The 20597-nt window shown below is 39.9% G+C and overlaps 2 protein-coding genes across 4 annotated transcripts in view; both read left to right on the plus strand.

The window, feature by feature from the left end:
* Positions 1-4700: 4700 nt before the first annotated feature.
* Positions 4701-19215, plus strand: galr2b (galanin receptor 2b). 3 transcript variants are annotated; one of them, XM_058049080.1, is made up of 5 exons: positions 4701-4718; positions 5283-5320; positions 12913-12994; positions 15127-15498; positions 17522-19215. In XM_058049080.1, exons 4-5 carry the CDS (start codon positions 15140-15142, stop codon positions 18282-18284), a joined length of 1122 nt encoding a protein of 373 aa, XP_057905063.1. In that variant the 5' UTR covers positions 4701-4718; positions 5283-5320; positions 12913-12994; positions 15127-15139; the 3' UTR covers positions 18285-19215. The 3 variants fall into 3 exon arrangements, with proteins under 3 accessions (XP_057905063.1, XP_057905065.1, XP_057905064.1); XM_058049081.1 differs by lacking the exons at positions 4701-4718; positions 5283-5320 and adding an exon at positions 8301-8503; XM_058049082.1 differs by lacking the exons at positions 4701-4718; positions 5283-5320; positions 12913-12994 and adding an exon at positions 8299-8503.
* A 296-nt stretch (positions 19216-19511) lies between these two features.
* zc3h7a (zinc finger CCCH-type containing 7A) overlaps positions 19512-20597 on the plus strand; it is a 51575-nt gene continuing 50489 nt past the window's right edge. Inside the window, exon 1 of the mRNA XM_058048256.1 lies at positions 19512-20129. The gene's annotated coding sequence lies outside the window, so the exon portion shown is untranslated. The remainder of the gene's footprint in view (positions 20130-20597) is intronic.

The following is a 20597-nucleotide window of genomic DNA, read 5'->3' on the forward strand; positions in this document are numbered from 1 at the left end:
TTCGTATTTGTTCATATTTTGTTTCCAAATAAAACCTGGCAGTGTAGCGGCTCTTTTACATTGATCCAGCAGAGGGCAGTATAACTTTATACCCATCACAACTACTGTATCACATTCAACCCAACCAATTTAGTGAGGACATGCATGGTCTATTGCACAACAAAATAGCACAAAATTCATAGAATAGAGTCACAATGCGTATTCATAAAATCAATAAACTACATTAAAAAATGACACAAAATCATGTCCCACATTACCAGAAAGCTTTACTATAAAATATTTTTAAAAAATGAAATAAATAGTCCTTCCCATTGAAAGCACTATCTTGTCCTAATGTACAATACACGTTGGCCTCTATGACCTCTGATGTCCGGCTGCTACACATAAAGCTTGTTGACACAAAAGCTGCACCTGTTCTCCCTCTCTCATTCGCTCAGCAACGCCCAGCAAATGTTCTAGTTCGATTCCAGAGAGATGAACGATGTGACGTACAAACTCTTCAGTGCACTTGTCAGCTTGCGGGTGGAAAGAAGATAAAAGTGTTCCTTGCGTCATACTGAGAGATGGTTCTAATGCTTGTTTGAAGCTACACCAGAGTTTTTTTTTGCAGCTGTAAATGAAATGCTAGAAATACTAGTGCATACTATATAAAACATACTGTATATAACATACTATATGCTAGTAATACAACTCTGGTTGCCAAAGCCTGGGATGATGATAATTAATGATAATTACACAATAAACGAAATTTAACTTGATGATTTTGCCAGCAGGGCTGCACTGCGGTCGCGTGGTTAGCGCGCAGACCTCACAGCTAGGAGACCAGGGTTCAATTCCACCCTCGGCCATCTCTGTATGGAGTTTGCATGTTCTCCCCGTGCATGCGTGGGTTTTCTCCGGGTACTCCGGTTTCCTCCCACATTCCAAAAACATGCTAGGTTAATTAGCGACTCCAAATTGTCCATAGGTATGAATGTGAGTGTGAATGGTTGTTTGTCTATATGTGCCCTGTGATTGGCTGGCCACCAGTCCAGAGTGTACGCCCAAAGCTGACAGCTGGGATAGGCTCAGAAAACCCACGAATGCACGGGGAGAACATGCAAACTCCATACAGAGATGGCCGAGGGTGGAATTGAACCCTGGTCTCCTAGCTGTGATGTCTACGCGCTAACCACTCGACCACCGTGCCATTCAGTATTAATAAAGGCAACACTTTTGGAGTGAGAGCATAAAAAATACATGTTTTAACATTGTTAGAGCCCTGTATACATGAAATAACACCCTTATAGTCACTTTAATACTCTTATGCTGTGTTTGCATCACATTGCGCAAGCTATGGGATCACTTCAGGGACAAAAGGCATAGCATAGCAAGCTAGTGAGCGAACTTGTTGGCTTCTTCAATGCCTTTATGTTTCTAACAGAATAGGGAAGAAAAACAAGGAAACCCAAAATGTACCACTTCCACACGGAATGAGAGGAGAACCTCCCCATTCTCAGCCATGGTATGTTGATAAATCCAATATTGCAGTGCAAATGTATACCTAGTATTGTAACCAGTGTGTATTGCTACTGTACAACTTAAAGGCAGTAAAGGCAGCAGGTGTTGACATACTTCAATACTTCAACATGATGAAATGTTTGCTCACTGGCTCCAGACAAAAAGACATTCTATTGACTGAATATGAATTGCCGACATAACATAATATGTTATTTTAGTTACTATGACAACGCACAGCATGATATGATATACAGTACAGCAATTTTCAGTGCACCACTTCAACAAGACCTTCACTGCCTCACAAGCACACATTGAATGTGTACAAGCAGCAATTTTGTCATTGAGGGCCTTCAGTACGGCCATGACAAGCAAGCCTTCCTGTTGTGCAGAGGTGTGTGTCCCCCCCACAACGTTCTTGCTTGAAAAATTCATCCCTCCCTCAGGGTGTCGCCTTTAAAGGCGGGAGACAAGGATGATGTTTTATGTTTTATGAAGTGCTCCTAATGACTGATGCACATCAGTCTCAATGCTTGGATTCATTTTTGCACCTTCAGGTTATCGGGGTGAATTACCATCAAGGCAGGCTTCATTTGGTCTGGTCCATGTGGGGATCAATTCTTTCGATTAAACGTCTTGGCTTTGATTTATGAGTTTTTTTCCTTCCATGGTCCTGAACAGTAGACTCATTTTAAATACAGAATAAGATCAACAATTTAAAAAAAACAGGTAATATTGCTTCGTCTTGAGCAAACAATGGCAACTGAAGAGAGACGAGTAGGGTTTTAGAGCCGAGTCTAATAATGAGTGGAAAATATTCCATTCCTAACAATTCTGCAAAGACGAGTTAATGCTGCATTCAAGACTGCTGGGAAATCAGGAGCGAAGAAGTGTCCTGCACTGCAAAATAAAATATATATTTAAAAATACATAAATATATTTTCAATTAAATAAATAAATATATATATATATATATATATATATATATATATATATATATATATATATATATATGTACTGTAGCTAATTCTACAAAAATTCTGCAAATATTACTAATATTTGCTAGAAATACAAATAATATTTACTAAAGAGTAAATGCTGCATTCAAGACTGCTGGGAAAGTGTGAGAAGTGTCCTGTACTGCAAAATAAAATATATATTTAAAAAAATATAAATTCATTCATTCATTCATTCATTTTCTACCGCTTTTTTCCTCACGAGGGTCGCGGGGGGTGCTGGAGCCTATCCCAGCTGTCTTCGGGCGAGAGGCGGGGTACACCCTGGACTGGTCGCCAGCCAATCACAGGGCACATATAGACAAACAACCATTCACACTCGCATTCATACCTATGGACAATTTGGAGTGGCCAATTAACCTAGCATGTTTTTGGAATGTGGGAGGAAACCGGAGTACCCGGAGAAAACCCACGCATGCACGGGGAGAACATGCAAACTCCACACAGAGATGGCCGAGGGCGGGGACCGAACCCTGGTCTCCTAGCTGTGAGGTCTGCGCACTAACCACCAGACCGCCGTGCCGCCCAAAATATAAATTAAATAAAAGAAACATATATATATATATATATATATATATATATATATATATGTGTGTGTGTGTGTGTGTACTGTAGCTAAGTCTACAAAAATTCTGCAAATATTCTAAAATACTACATGAAAATGTAGTATTTAATACTACATGAAGGCTTGTATTTTTGTACATTTACAGTATGTATCTGATATGGATTTCAGTCTTGCTTAGATTGCAGTTTTTGCAGTGGGGGGGGGTCACATGTAAACTTAAAAACATGGCTGACAATAGTGGTGAACTTGAATTTGCATGGTGATCATTTGATTGACAGCATCTTGTTGCAGCTGCTTTGCTCAATACTGTGAAGATGATCTGCATTTGCATGCAGAGTAGTTCGTGTTACATATACTAATAATACTAATAAATCCAGATATAAATATCATGAAGTAGTCTTTAGTGCCTCTCTGGTGGTGGCATTCCGTTGCCCTTTTCCTGTGTGGAGGTCTCAAATCCCCCGCTGGCGCATTAGAATCAAGTAATAGCATTAAGAACAACAACATATAAAGTCCAGTTTCATTAGTGTGCTTTCCAATGAGCAAGGCATTGAATGCTACACATTGGCGCTGGCATGCCGGTTGGACTAATTGCGCATCAATATGGATTCTCCCTGAGGTGCAACCCTGACAGCTCATCGCCATACTGCACGCTGAACTTGCTAATTGCATGTCCACTTCATGGTTAATTTGTGGATCGGCCACACCGCCATGACGTAGGGCGTCCAGAACAGACATTTACATACGAACCCTGAACATCTCATATCTCATAACAGTCACATTTACTCTTTGTTGTGCCACCTTTGCTCATGATGCTCGGAGCCGCAGCTCTAATTTCCTTTGAGGCTAGGATTAATCCGCAACGTTATCCACGGGGGGGCAATAATCCGAAAGCGCAGAATAGAAAGCTCGCCATCACCTCGCTTGATTGATGTTTCCAGTATTGCTGAGAAGATGTCGGTATCAGACGTACTTGTGACCAAAAACAATTTACTGCAAATGATTTGGATGGAATGGATAATGAGGCCATCGGTAGTTTGGTCACAGGGACTATTACATTGCTTTTTGACTCACACACAAACAATATATACTTCAGTCGGATTGGTTACACGAGTGCCACAATTGAAATTGCCTACACAAGTGCTCAAAATCTGAATCATAATATGACTCAGTGATTATTTATTCTTTGTTCGTCACAAGCAGGAGATATTTTATTCATTGACGCACACGATGCATACTTCAGTCAAGGCCAACATTGGTTACACGAGTGCTGCCACACAAGTGCTTAAAATGTTCATCATAATACAACTCAATTTTTTTTTGTTTGACTGTTTCTTGACACATACACACAATTCTTTTCAATCTGACACAAAATTGGTTACAGTGCTGATATAACCGATATTGGCTACACGAGTGCTACAAATCTGAACCATAATATAACTTGATTTCTTAGAGTTCCGCAATCAGGGGCTATTAGTTACGTGTTCAGACATATGCGAGATACACTTCAGTCACAACCAAAATTGGTTTATATGTGTGCTACTATGAAATTTGGCTACACGAGTGCCAAATATGACTCAATTATTTGTTCTTACAGTTTGCCACAAGCAGGGGATACTAGACTACTTGTTGACATAAAGGTACAGGCACACAAAATATATTTAAATCCGAAACAATATTGGTGCAGGAGTGCTACATTTGAACCTGGCTACACGAGTGCTACAAATCTGAACCATAATATAACTTGATTTCTTAGAGTTCCGCAATCAGGAGCTATTAGTTACGTGTTCACACATATGCGAGATACACTTCAGTCAAAACCAAAATTAGTTTATATGTGTGCTACTCTGGAAATTGGCTACACGAGTGCCAAATATGATTCAATTATTTGTTCTGACAGTTTGCCACAAGCAGACTGCTTATTGACATACAGGTACAGGCACATAAAATATATTTAAATCCGAAACAAAATTGGTGACAGGAGTGCTACATCTGAACCTGGCTACACGAGTGCTGCAAATCAGCATCATTGTATGGCGCTATGATGAGTTCTTCTCAGTTTGCCATGAGCAGGACTCATGAATTGATTGTTGACACAGAAAAGACACACAGCCAAAATTTGTTACACGAGTGCTGCACTTGAAATTGGCTACACAGGTACTTCAAATGTGCATTGTAATGACTCAATGTTTTGTTTCTTACAGTTTGTACCAAGACGGAATTGACTGCTTCTTGACACCAGGTATACCCCCCCCCCCCCCCCACACACACACAATACAAAATTGGTTACAGATCTGATACTTCCAAAATTGGTTACACGAGTGCTGCAAATCTGAACCATGATATAACTACATTTCTTGGAGTTCCACAAACAAGCGTTTTGCGTGTTCACACACATGCAAGATACACTTCAGTCACAAACAAATTGGTTTACATGTGAGCTACAATGGAAATTGGCTACACGAGTGCTTCAAATCTGTATAAAAAAATGGCTCAATTATTATTTTTTTTGTTTACCACAAGCAGATCATAGACTGCTTGTTGAGACACACACACACAATCCATTTCAATCGGGAATAAATTAGTGACAGGAATGCAACATCTAAAACGGGCTACACGAGTGCTACAAATCTGTATCATAATATGGCTTTACTATGATTTCTTCTTTGTTTGCTGCAAGTCGGAGATATTAATTGCTTGTCTCAAACACACATGCACAGGATACATGTCAATCACAATCAAACTGGGCTACACGAGTGCTGCAAATCTGCTTCATAATATGACCGGTGTCTTATACAGTTTGCAGTAAGTAGGGGATCATGAGATTGCTTGTAATGACACACAAATACAAGATAGACCTCAGTCAGAACCAAAACGGGCTGCACGAGTGCTGCAACTGAAGTGTAGGACACTCGCATGTACTTCAACATAATATGCTTGGAAACACAAGTACCACAAGTACTATGAATATGACTCTTATAACTCTATTCTTCTTCCACTTTACCACAATCAGGAACTGTTATAGTTGGACATTCCGACCCTTCCCATTGGTTCACGCGGATCTTCTATTTGTTTACCGAGCGCCAAGGAGGAATAACTGTAGCTAGAGATCCGTTAGCCTGAAGCATCTGTTCAATAATTCACACATCTCACATTGCCGCTTTGTTCAATGTTACCAAAGTTGGCAATCAATCCATTGTCTTTCGTTTTTTTGTTGTTTTTTTTTCCCGAGCCTGTTTCCTTGTGCACTGGTTACCATGGAAACACCCATAAGAATTACACCCGGAGGTATTCTTGAATCAAATGCATCCGGTTATTTTTCTTTCATCTCAGACCAAAACACATCCAGTTGAGAGGAAAAAAAAAGTGGATTAAGTTGTGCTGACTTAGTGTATCTGATGTACTGTACTGTATACACAGTTATTACCATGAGTGGTAGTTTTTATATGCGACGTTAGTACATGACAGATTTATTGGCTCAGTATTGGGAAGAACCTAAAGAATTTAAAGTATGGTTTTGTGTCTTATCAGCCAGACTTAGTAGTATTCTCTACAAAACACAATCCACTGCATCTAATACTATCAAATAAATACATCTGATCATGTTGTAGTCATTATGTAATGTACTCACCAGAAATGAAGAGCAGTTTTACGTACACGGTGATTCAGGAGTCTTCTTCCTTGAACTTTGTAAACAACTACTCGTACTCGTTTCTTGAAATGCCTCATTTTTGCGCGTTGGCTGAGTTCTCTGTACTCAATCTGTTTTATAATTTGATTCCACATGTTGATTGCTTTTTTTCCCTATGGTCCTCATTCTCCTTTCTTATTGAGAAGAAGGCTGCACGGCGGTTGAGTGGTTAGTGCGCAGGCCGCACAGCTAGCAGACCAGAGTTCTTTTTACTAGTTTACTTCATGTTTTATTTTCTTTGATGATATATTATATTTGGTATAAAAAAAAAAACATATTTAGGTTCTCCACTTATACCATGGTCAGGTCTGGTACCAATTTATTAAAAAATAATAATAAATAAATAAAGCTTCACAAGATTAGGAAAGCAGGAAGTGAACAAATGTATAAAATACCTTATAAAATAAAACATAATAAACATAATAAAACCTTTTAGGGGCTGCACGGTGTGCGAGTGGTTAGTACACAGGCTTCACAAATAGGAGACCCGAGTTCAATTCCAACCTCAGCCATCTCTGTGTGGAGTTTGCATGTTCTCCCCGTTAATGTGTGGGTTTTCTCCGGGTACTCCGGTTTCCTCCCACATTCCAAAAACATGCTAGGTTAATTAGCGACTCCAAATTGTCCATAGGTATGAATGTGAGTGTGAATGGTTGTTTGTCTATATGTGCCCTGTGATTGGCTGGCCACCAGTCCAGGGTGTACCCCAGCCTCTTGCCAGAAGACAGCTGGGATAGGCTCCAGCACCCCGGCAACCCTCGTGTGGATAAGCGGTAGAAAATGAATGAATATTTAAGCATTATTAGAGCCCTCTAGACATGAAATAACACCCCTATATTTACTTTAAAACCCTTATTACCCAAATTTGTAAAAAAAAAAAAAAGGAAATAAAACCTTTTAGGGGCTGCACGGTGTACGAGTGGTTAGCACACAGGCTTCACAAATAGGAGACCTGAGTTCAATTCCACCCTCGGCCATCTCTGTGTGGAGTTTGCATGTTCTCCCTGTGCATGCATGGGTTTTTTCCGGTTTCCTCCCACATTCCAAAAACATGCTAGGTTAATTAGCGACTCCAAATTGTCCATAGGTATGAATGTGAGTGTGAATGGTTGTTTGTCTATATGTGCCCTGTGATTGGCTGGCAACCAGCTGGGATATATTGAAATGAAAGACTCGAGACTTGCAAAAACACTGACTTTCTCCCACTTCTGGTACACAATATTATGTTTGTAGTGTGGGCTCGTATGTAATGTTTCCATAGCAACCGTTTTGTGAACCTGGGACTGAACATCCATAATTAAAATCCTAACAGTGGGTTGTTTGTCTGAATTACATCTCACTAAACCTCACTCCCTCTGGGAATGGTGCTTTGTCATCGATATGACAGAGTGACAAGGTATGATGACTGAAGATACCCCCCCATGCCCCCACCCCCCCCCACTTCACTCCTCCTTCAAATATGTGCCACTGCCAAGCACTGCAGCTTCTCCTTCCTGCATCCCCTCCTTGTGTCCCCAGTCTTTTCCCTGCAGGGAAGTGCAAGTGCAGGGATGCTTCCTCGCTGGGTGAGGTGAAGTGAGGATGGGGGTGAGTGGGTGCGTGCGTGCGTGCGTGCGTGCGTGTGACGGACGGCGAGGGTGGGTTGTGATGCGGATAGGAATCACAGTCAGATAGCGACAGGGCTGGCTCGGGGAGTGTATCATCACCTTTATCATCAGCATCCTCTTCCTCCAGGTTGGTTATTGTTTATGGAGCACGTTGATGCTGCATTGTGTGTGTGTGTGTGTTTTTATAGAGAGGCTGCAGAGATTTTTGGATGTGATATCCAAAGTTTGGCCGGGAGATGGTGATGCTCTCGCCATTATTATTCTCTCCATCCGCATCCCGCATCCCTTTTAGTCCCATTTCCAAACATTCTTTATATTCTTTTGTATGTATAGCCTGCTTTCTTCTCACATCCCTCCCGGGACCCTGCGTGCATGTGTTGATGACCACTTGCAGCCTAAAGCCAGCTGCAGAGTATAATATACATAAGCCATATTTCTATTCCTTGTTAGGAACGTGTCACTCAGCCAGGATGAAGTCGGATAATTCCTCCACAGCATTCTGTTAAGGAAACCCGACTCTAGCATTGAAATGCTTTTTTTTTTTTTTTTTTTTTTAAATCAGGTTTGGGTTTCAATTTGTGACTGCCGCAGGTTAATTAAACTTTAATGATGCTATGTGATTCACTTTAATCTGCGTACGGTTGTTTTAATCAAAGCATGACATGAGATCTTGCTGCAATCTATCGTTTGTGTTATTCAGCAAAAACGGCACATCATAGCACCGCCTTTGCTGAGTGGATTTTAATTAGTCCGATGACAAAATGTGCACCTCCTTTCAGATGTGTGTGCTATTATTTTTCTCAACGTTTTCATAATATTGCAAAGGAATAAACATTAGGATTATTTCAGAACTTTGTAATTCAGAAAGTTGTAATTTTATGAGATTAAATATTAATTGACATCATGTTAGATTCATTCATTCATTCATTTTCTACCGCTTTTCCTCACAAGGGTCGCGGGGGGTTATGGAGCCTATCCCAGCTGTCTTTGGGCGAGAGGCGGGGTACACCCTGGACTGGTGGCCAGCCAATCACAGGGCACATATAGACAAACAACCATTCACACTCACATTCATACCTATGGACAATTTGGAGTCGCTAATTAACCTAGCATGTTTTTGGAATGTGGGAGGAAACCGGAGTACCCGGAGAAAACCCACGCATGCACGGGGAGAACATGCATACTCCACACAGAGATGGCCGAGGGTGGAATTGAACCCTGGTCTCCGAGCTGTGAGGTCTGCGCGCAAACCACTCGTCCACCGTGCCGCCATCATGTTAGATAATACATCTATTTTATCTTCTACCGCTTATCCGAAACTGGGTTCCAAGGGCAGTACCCCAAATTACCAGACCTTTTTGTACTGACACCAACTGTGTTTATAACGTATCTTTTTTTTTTACAAAACAAACACCCCAATCCCCCGCCCCATTTATGACATCATCACTGGTTGATTCTGCAATTCTTATATTGTGAACTAGCACAGTTACACCACAAGTCTATGCTTTTATTGTTGAGTACGGCTGCAAAATGACACACCATGGGGTCAAAGCTTTAATAACAATGGTGAGTAACACCATTTAATTCAAGAATTAAGTCATCCTAATGCTTTCAGGTGGTGTAAAATTAGCTTGTGTTAACATCAATTGGATTTACATGATTCCTGGTGCAATTTCTTCCACCACAAAAATGCATGATGGATCATTCCTCAAAGAGAGAATCTCACTTACGATCGAACAACACCTCCGTCGACTGTATGTGTCTGCTCTCTATCTTAATTTTCTCTCGCTGTCAATGCTAGCGGACTGTACGCTAAGCTAAAGGATGCCAATCAACAAGATTGAACAGGCCATTGTTAGGATGCGACAAAAACACAGTGGTCCCATGTGGGAATGTTGACAGATTAGTCCTTTAAGGGCCATGCAGATAAAGTGAGCTGCTTTTCAAGTGGAATTAAGGAAAGGATCATTGCTGTGACTGCAGGCCGAGACCAATGTGACCTTGAGCCTTTTGTATGTGACAATAAAGCCATGTTTCTTGTGGCTATTCATCCAGTAGAGTACATTTAGTTGAATACATAAATATAATATAAACATAACTGTTATTTCACCTCACAATAATATGTATACGGGTTGTCCTAAGTGTGCCACAGGGACCAGTTGTGAGCCACAATGTTTTTTTTTTATATAAAATATCTCCATTGTAAATGTAAAATATCAAAATACAGGGATAAAAAGTACTGGGAATACTACATGGATACATGGAATACTAATATCCTCAATGTAAACATAGCAGCATACATGTAATACTAATATCCTCAATGTAAACATAGCCGCATACATTTAATATTAATATCATCAATGTAACCATAGCAGCATACATGCAATACTAATATCCTCAATGTAAACATAGCAGCATACTTTAATACTAACATCTTCAATGTAAACATAGCCGCATACATTTAATACTAATATCCTCAATGTAAACATAGCAGCACACATGCAATACTAATATCCTCAATGTAAACATAGCAGCATACATGTAATACTAATATCCTCAATGTAAACATAGCAGCATACATTTAATACTAATATCCTCAATGTAAACATAGCAACATACTTTAATACTAATATCCTCAATGTAAACATAGCAGGATACTTTAATACTAATATCCTCAATGTAAACATAGCAGGATACTTTAATACTAATATCCTCAATGCAAACATAGCAGCATACTTGTAATATTAATATCATCAATGTAACCATAGCAGCATACATTTAATACTAATATCCTCAATGTAAACATAGCAGCATACTTGTAATACGAATATCTTCAATGTAAACATAGCAGCATACATGTAATACTAATATCCTCAATGTAAACATAGCAGCATACATTTAATACTAATATCCTCAATGTAAACATAGCAGGATACTTTAATACTAATATCCTCAATGTAAACATAGCAGCATACTTTAATTCTAATATCCTCAATGTAAACATAGCAGCATACATGCAATACTAATATCCTCAATGTAAACATAGCAGTATACATGTAATACTAATATCATCAATGTAACCATAGCAGCATACATTTAATACTAATATCCTCAATGTAAACATAGCAGCATACTTGTAATACTAATATCCTCAATGTAAACATAGCAGCATACTTGTAATACTAATAAAATCAATGTAAACATAGCAGCATACATGTAATGCTAATATCCTCAATGTAAACATAGCAGCATACTTTAATACTAATATCCTCAATGTAAACATAGCAGCATAGTACATGCAATACTAATATCCTCAATGTAAACATAGCAGCATACTTGCAATACTAATAAAATCAATGTAAACATAGCAGCATACATGTAATACTAATATCCTCAATGTAAACATAGCAGCATACTTTAATTCTAATATCCTCAATGTAAACATAGCAGTATACTTTAATGCTAATATCCTCAATGTAAACATAGCCGCATACATTTAATACTAATATCCTCAATGTAAACATAGCAGCATACTTAAATACGAATATCCTAAATGTAAACATAGCACGATACTTTAATACTAATATCCTCAATGTAAACATAGCAACATACTTTAATACTAATATCCTAAATGTAAACATAACAGGATACATGCAATACTAATATCCTCAATGTAAACATAGCAGTATACATGTAATACTAATATCATCAATGTAAACATAGCAGCATCCTTTAATACTAATATCCTCAATGTAAACATAGCACCATACTTTAATACTAATATCCTCAATGTAAATATAGCAGCATACTTGTTATACTAGTAAAATCAATGTAAACATAGCAGCATACATGTAATGCTAATATCCTCAATGTAAACATAGCAGCATACTTTAATACTAATATCCTCAATGTAAACATAGCAGCATAGTACATGCAATACTAATATCCTCAATGTAAACATAGCAGCATACTTGCAATACTAATAAAATCAATGTAAACATAGCAGCATACTTGCAATACTAATAAAATCAATGTAAACATAGCAGCATACTTGCAATACTAATAAAATCAATGTAAACATAGCAGCATACATGTAATACTAATATCCTCAATGTAAACATAGCAGCATACTTTAATTCTAATATCCTCAATGTAAACATAGCAGTATACTTTAATGCTAATATCCTCAATGTAACCATAGCAGCATACTTGTAATACTAGTAAAATCAATGTAAAAATAGCAGCATACATGTAATGCTAATATCCTCAATGTAAACATAGCAGCATACTTTAATTCTAATATCCTCAATGTAAACATAGCAGTATACTTTAATGCTAATATCCTCAATGTAACCATAGCAGCATACTTGTAATACTAGTAAAATCAATGTAAAAATAGCAGCATACATGTAATGCTAACATCCTCAATGTAAACATAGCAGCATACATGTAATGCTAATATCCTCAATGTAGCACACTTGTGGCTGTCAATCTTGCTGAAATTGTACCCAAACATGTTCCAAATTTTGTGGACAGGCGACCTCCCACCAACTGACCGGAACGACGTTCGTCATCACCAAAACACGACCAGAAGTCAATCTCATAGAGTGAAGTGGAGGTAAGTCTCCACTGATGCACTACACTACTAATGGGGATGCCATACAACTCCATGTCAAAGCTTCCGTGGGTTGTTTTGGAGACAATAAAAGTGCCACCATGTGGTGTATTTGTCAGAGAAATAATAGCACAGCTGACACTTTGGGGGGGGGGGGGCATGCTTTGACAAATGCCCCCCTTTTCTGTGAAGACTCGAGGTCGTCCATTTGACGATGGATTTAAAAAATATATTTTCTGGAGTATGACTCATCAGCCTTGCCATCAACGGCTGCCTTCCAGTGTCACTGGAGTACCACGATGTCGGTTCATATGTATGAATTTATTATAATCATCGCTTGGAAAATGACTCCTTCAAATCCATTTTTCTTATTGTGCTGTTTGTGATATTGAAGAAAAAAAACAGGCTTTCAAAGCCTCTCAGTGTGAGGATTCTTAATGTAGTTGGAGGCGAGCGGAATCATATTTGTAGGAATGTGTGAATAAGACTATTTTTACGTTGGTTGAATGCAAAAAAAATGGTGATGAATGTCAGTCATGGAGTGTTGACCTCTGTCAGGAAAATAGAAAGCACTTGAAATATTTCATCTTTGCTGTGAAAGGAACATTTTATAGCCGAATATTAATATTAAAGAGAGCATTTTTATCTTTGTAAAGGTATAATTCCATTTATTTATACTTCATTCCTGAATAAGATACCAACTAGTAACTGCCTTCTTCCACTGGCCTTTTAACAATACCAAAACCCAGAACAAAAACCCACGGTGAGGCAGCATTTAGCCACTATGGCCCCCACCTGTGGAACAGCCTGCCGGAGAACCTCAGGACTGTGGAGACTGTTGACATTTAAAAAAAAAAGATTAAAGACGCGTAGACCTCACAGCTAGGAGGACCAGGGTTCAATTCCACCCTCGGCCATCTCTGTGTGGAGTTTGCATGTACTCCCCCGTGCATGCGTGGGTTTTCTCCGGGTACTCCGGTTTCCTCCCACATTCCAAAAAAAACATGCTAGGTTAATTAGCGACTCCAAATTTTCCATAGTTATGAATATGAGTGTGAATGGTTGTTTGTCTATATGTGCCCTGTGATTGGCTGGCTGGCCACCAGTCCAGGGTGTACCCCGCCTCTCGCCCCGAAGACAGCTGGGATAGGCTCCAGCATACCCCCCGTAACCCTCGTGAGGAAAAGCGGTAGAAAATGAATGAAAGATTAAAGACACACCTTTTTAATCAAGCTTTTAACTAATATTTTTTAACTTTTTAGTCCTATTTTATGTTCTTAGTCTTTAGCTTTTAACTCCAGTATTTCCTCGGGGGGGGGGGTCCTCCACACTGGGGGCTGTGTCAGGTCTGCTGAGGGGGTGCCATCCTTGGGTCCCTTCGACCCGCTCGGCTGGGGGGGTCCTCCCTTTAATGTGGGGGGTCTGCCCGTCTGTAGGAGTCGGGGGGCTCCTCCCAGTGTGGACGGCCCCAAAGATGGCGTTTCCTTGATCCTCAGTGCCATGCCATGTCTCCCTATTGTGTGTGATTGTGTGTGATTGTGTGTGTGTGTTTCTAGTATGGAGGGTGGGAAGGGGAGGGGCTTTCTTAGTAATTGTTTTTTCTTTTCATTCATTCATTCATTTTCTACCGCTTTTCCTCACAAGGGTCGCGGGGGGTGCTGGAGCCTATCCCAGCTGTCTTCGGGCGTAAGGCGGGGTACACCCTAGACTGGTGGCCAGCCAATCACAGGGCACATATAGACAAATAACCATTCACACTCACATTCATACCTATGGACAATTTGGAGTCGCTAATTAACCTAGCATGTTTTTGGAATGTGGGAGGAAACCGGAGTACCCGGAGAAAACCCACGCATGCACGGGGAGAACATGCAAACTCCACACAGAGATGCCCGAGGGTGGTCTCCTAGCTGTGAGGTCTGTGAGGTAACCCCTAGACTACCGTGCCGCCCCTGTTTTTTCTTTTAATTGTGGTAATTTTTAATTCTGTAAAGCACTTTGTGTTGCATGTCTTTGCAGGAAAAGTGCTATACAAATAAAGTTGATTTGATTTTGATCAGTAATTGCTGAAAAAAGTGCTTCCTACTCCTTTTTCAACATTTTAAACTAAGTGATTACAATTCTGTTTTTTCCAGACATTCTGACAAAATGGACATGGAGCCGAGCGTTCAAGCCAACTCCTCCGACAGCTACCAGCTGAACCCCACCAGCGTCATCGTATCGGTGGTCTTTTCGCTCATCTTCCTCCTGGGCACGGTGGGCAACAGCCTGGTGCTGGCCGTGCTCCTGCGGAGCGGCCAGGTGGGCTACAACACCACCAACCTGTTCATCCTCAACCTGAGCGTGGCAGACTTCTTCTTCATCATCTTCTGCGTGCCCTTCCAAGCCACCATCTACTCGCTGGAGGGCTGGGTCTTCGGCTCCTTCATGTGCAAGGCCGTGCACTTCTTCATCAACCTCACTATGTACGCTAGCAGCTTCACGCTCGCCGCCGTTTCCGTGGACAGGTAGGCGCGCACGTCCAGCACATCACGTCCTATCTTTGGCATAGTCACTCCATTCAGTGTCCTGATTCTTTGTGTTTCTATAACCTATTTAAATAACAATTGACAATTTCATATAACAGTACTTCTACAATCTACTTGTAATAATTCACTCAGATAACAAATTCATAAAACAGTATCTTTAAAGCATTTGGTGCTTCCTTTTATCATTTATCTGCCCGGCAACATCAAAAGCTCTAACCTGTGGGTTGTTCTAACGAGTGAAACACGCATCTATGACCTACGAATGATCTTTGATGTACTCCATACATACTGTACACGTTGGAGTAATACTCCGAGGTTGCCAAATATTCCTGATCATCAACATTTGACAATACTTTGACATCATTCAAGATGTGAGCTGTGGATGGAATAAGATTTTATTCCATGTGTGCTCATTAAGAATACCTTTGAATATTTTGTCCACATTATGTATTATTATTATCATGAATTATTTTTTAATAATTTTTTATAATTTAATATTTTTTTTTACTAAATATTTTGTATTTTATTTCATTTTTGTATTTTATTTTAGTCACCACACCATTGATTTTATTGTTTTCCTTTTTTTGGCTTTGCATTTTACCTATTTTGTTCCTTGTTTGTATAAGGAAGTAGCTTAACTCTAGGCTAATTTTTGCGTAGCTTTACATAGCATTACGTAATATTGGGGGCAAAAGTTTTAGCGTAAGAGTAGTTGAGCTACTGACTTTTGTACACCGATTAAATTTTTGTGCTATGCTACATAGCGTTTAGTTGCGTTGCATGAAAATTTGGCAATAGTAGCTGACGTTTTTTGGCCCAATTTAATTTTTGTGCTATGCTATGCTCCATGGCGTTACAATGAGTAGCATAGAGCTGTGTTACATAGCCTAATTTTGCGTCAATTAGCACAAAAAAAGACAAAAATCTTAGCATGGGGAGTATCTGAACTTGTGACTTTTACCGCTTATTACATTTTTGTGGTATGCTATGCTATCCTATGCTATTCTGCATTGCGTTGAATTGTGTCGTGTTTCATTAAATAATACAAAAATTCGACAGAAGACAAAATTCTCAGCATAAGGAGTGACTGAACTTGTGACATTTACTTTTGATTAAATTTTTGTGCTATGTTCCACTATCCTATGCTGTGCTGCATTGTGTAGAACTGCGTAGTTTTACATCAATTAGCACAAAAAAAGACAAAAATCTTAGCATGGGTGAGTGACTGAACTTGTGACTTTTACCGCTTATTACATTTTTGTGGTATGCTATGCTATCCTATGCTACTCTGCATTACGTAGAATTGCATAGTGTTTCATTAAATAGCACAAAAATTCGACAGAAGATAAAATTCTTAGCGTAGGGAGTATCTGAACTTGTGACTTTTACTGCTTATTACATTTTTGCGGTATGCTATGCTATCTTATGCTACTCTGCATTGCGTTGAATTGCATAATGTTGCATTAAATACCACAAAAATTCGACAGAAGACAAAATTCTCAGCATAAGGAGTGGCTGAACTTGTGACATTTACTTCCGATTAAATTTTTGTGCTATGTTACACTATCCTATGCTGTGCTGCATTGTGTTGAATTGTGTAGTTTTGCGTCAAATAGCACAAAAAAAAGACAGAGGACAAAAATCTTAGCGTAGCGCCTGTCTGAATTTGTGACTTTTACCACTTATTAAATTTTTGCGGTATGCTATGCTATCCTATGCTACTCTGCATTGCGTTGAATTACGTAGTGTTGCATTAAATAGCACAAAAATTCGACGGAAGACAAAATTCTCAGCGTAGGGAGTGGCTGAACTTGTGACTTTTACCGCTTATTACATTTTTGTGGTATGCTATGCTATCCTATGCTACTCTGCATTGCGTTGAATTGCATAGTGTTGCATCATATAGCACAAAAATCTTGTGACTTTTCATGTTATGCTGCGTTTGAGGTCATGTTATTGTGTTTATATTGCATTCTATATTTGTATTGTGTTTAATCTGCAGGTACTTGGCCATTCGCTACCCGCTACGCTCCAGAGAGCTGAGAACGCCGTGCAACGCGGTGGTTGCCATGGTGGTCATCTGGGGCCTGTCCCTGGTGTTTGCGGGCCCTTACCTGAGTTACTATGACCTGGTGGACTACGCCAACAGCACGGTGTGCATACCCGGCTGGCAGGAGCGCGACCGCAAGATGCTGGACACGTGTACTTTCCTGTTTGGTTACGTCATCCCGGTGCTTATCGTCAGCCTCTCGTACACGCGTACCATCAAGTACCTGTGGACGGCCGTGGACCCCTTGGATGGGATGTCCGAGTCCAAACGGGCCAAGCGCAAAGTGACCAAAATGATCATTATCGTAACGGTGCTCTTCTGCATCTGCTGGCTTCCCTACCATGTCGTCATCCTTTGCTACCTGTACGGAGACTTCCCCTTTAATCAGGTGACCTACGCCTTCAGGCTGCTGTCTCACTGCATGGCCTACGCCAACTCCTGCGTCAACCCCATCGTTTACGCGCTGGTCTCCAAGCACTTCCGCAAGGGCTTCAAAAAGGTCTTCAGCTGCATCCTCAGCAAGAACCGCCGCAACAAAGTGCACGTCGTGCACGTGGCCAACACCGTGCCGGGGTTCGAGGCGGCCACCACAGAGGTGTCGCAAATGAACGAGGAGAACGCGCGGCAGAACGAGTGCGAGATGACGAATCGACGAGTCGTGGAGCCCAGGGAGGCCACGGTGACCCTGAACTCACCCTTTCAGCACCCCACCTGACCCGGCTACTAAAACAGGGGGACTTTTGTATATCTTGAAGAGCACATTAAAACACACAGTGTGTTTTCATCTCTAGCTGCGCCCCCGGATTCCATTTCAAGCTCAATATTTGCCTTACATAGGAGACATGTCATATATGGGACGTATACGTAATGTAAGGGATTCATGCACAACCATGCACAGCACACTCGGAGGAACCATAGCAAATCAATGAAATTATTATTATTATTATTCCACTGTGTTTGAGAGCACCTCATCGTGTGCTGCAGAAACCCCTTAAAGCAGTGCTTCTCAAATAGCGGGGTGGGCTCCCCCGGGGCGACGTGACTGGCAGGGAAGACTTTCAATATCAGTGCAAGCCTGCCATCATTGTTGTACTAGCATGCTTCACTGTACTCCATTTTGTTGTATGTTTGACTTCAGTCTTTACGGTACAGATGAACAAATATATAGGATCACTTTTTCAATAGGGTTTCAAATCTGGGGAGCGGGTTCTGTCACGTCCCCAGGTGGGGGGGGACAGAAAATAGAGAACCACTGCATTAAAGGAATATTGTGGCACCTCCAACCCCTAATGATGGAATTGACTGTTCATTGTATTATTTTTGTACTTAATACTTATTTTTGGTGCCACTTTTTGTTTTATTTTCTCATTTTTATTTTATTTTATTTCATACACTGCACCTTTGACCTTTGACTTTATTCTTTATTTATTATTATTTATTCTATATTTCAATTGGCGACTCCAAATTGTCCATGGGTATTGATGTGAGTATGAATGGTTGTTTGTCTATATGTGCCCTGTGATTGGCTGGCGACCAGTCCAGGGTGTACCCCGCCTCTCGCCCGAAGACAGCTGGGATAGGCTCCAGCACACCCTCATGAGGAAAAAACGGTAGAAAATGAATGAATGAATATTTATTTTTTTTAATCCCAGTTTTATATAATTTTTTTAAATTTAATTTCTGAAAATACAAATTTATTTTTTGTGTATTTTCTTTGTTCTATTTTTAATCATTAATTACATCATTAATGATTTATATTACATTTCTCATTTTTGTATTTTTAAAATCTGTATTATATGTTTTTATTATTTATTTGAATTTACACATACATATGTGTGTGTTTGTGTATGTATGTATATATGTGTATGTATACACACACACACAAATATATATTCCAAACTTGGGGGGGGGGGGGTTGGACAAGGACCTTAAAGTCACCTACACATAAAAAAAAGCCAATCCATCACTTGAAATGACTTTTACCATCAGACTTTATTTCACCTTTTTGCCTTAACCATCACCTGCACTTTTATGACCCCTTTGCATCATGGCTGCAATTTTGTAGGATTTTAATCCTACAAAAAAACACTTAGTAAAATATATTACAGTAATGTCATAAAGATGTACACAGTCATCCCTCGCTATATTGTGGACAAAAAAAAAATAACAGACATTTGCACAAAGTATCGGTATCCGATCGAAAAGAACAGTGATATCGCACATCACCGGTGGTCGCGTTGTTATTACAGCATCCGTTACGACAGCATATGCAAATATATGCAAATTACCCCATGACGCCAGCGAGCTACTTCCCAGACAGCCAATAGCAACCTTTCTTACTGAGGAGTTCGCAACACTGCCGAGTGAACACATTTTCCGAGACGCTGATCGAGCAGGAGTTTTATTTCCGTCTTAAATGGCTTATTTAACTTTTATTTTGTCTACTGTATTAGGTGACACGAGTGTAAAGCCATTTAAAGCCGCCATTGCAACACAACGAGCTATTGTTAATGCCAGAAGTATGCTGTCCAGGAAAAAAACAACAGGAAACTACTAGCACGTGAGTCTGTTACGTTTTATTTTCTCTGATTAATGGTGTCATTTCATGTCTATGCTGCTCCAATCATGTTTAAAACTCTATTTAGGTGATTGTGAACCGTTTTTTATGCTATATATTTCACTATTTATCATGAAGTTCGACTTGAATCAATTAAGCGCGATAAACGAGGGACGGCCGTAACACCATGTAGCTTATTGAAGTACTGTGGCGTTCACGTGTCGATGTAGAGTAGGACCAAGGAGCTTCAGCTGCTTGAATTGAAGTAGCTCTTTATTTGGGATAGAGAGTCACTACTTCACATAATGGGAATAAAGAGGGGGGATTACAAAGAACACTTAACCATACTCATAGTGGGAGAGAGAGAAATGCTATACAACAATCTGGTCCACTACTAGTACTACCTGTAGTACTACGTGTATGAGAATAACTTGCATAACATGAAACATGTTACAATTATTTACAAAGCAT

Source organism: Doryrhamphus excisus, chromosome 15 (assembly GCF_030265055.1).
Source record: "Doryrhamphus excisus isolate RoL2022-K1 chromosome 15, RoL_Dexc_1.0, whole genome shotgun sequence".
Lineage (NCBI taxonomy): Eukaryota > Metazoa > Chordata > Actinopteri > Syngnathiformes > Syngnathidae > Doryrhamphus > Doryrhamphus excisus.

Bases quoted from the DNA above. Each gene is read 5' to 3' on its own strand.
- galr2b (XM_058049080.1), top strand. From the start codon at position 15,140: ATGGACATGGAGCCGAGCGTTCAAGCCAACTCCTCCGACAGCTACCAG. The intron at 15,499-17,521 runs GTAGGCGCGCAC...TTTAATCTGCAG, and splicing joins GCCGCCGTTTCCGTGGACAG to GTACTTGGCCATTCGCTACC.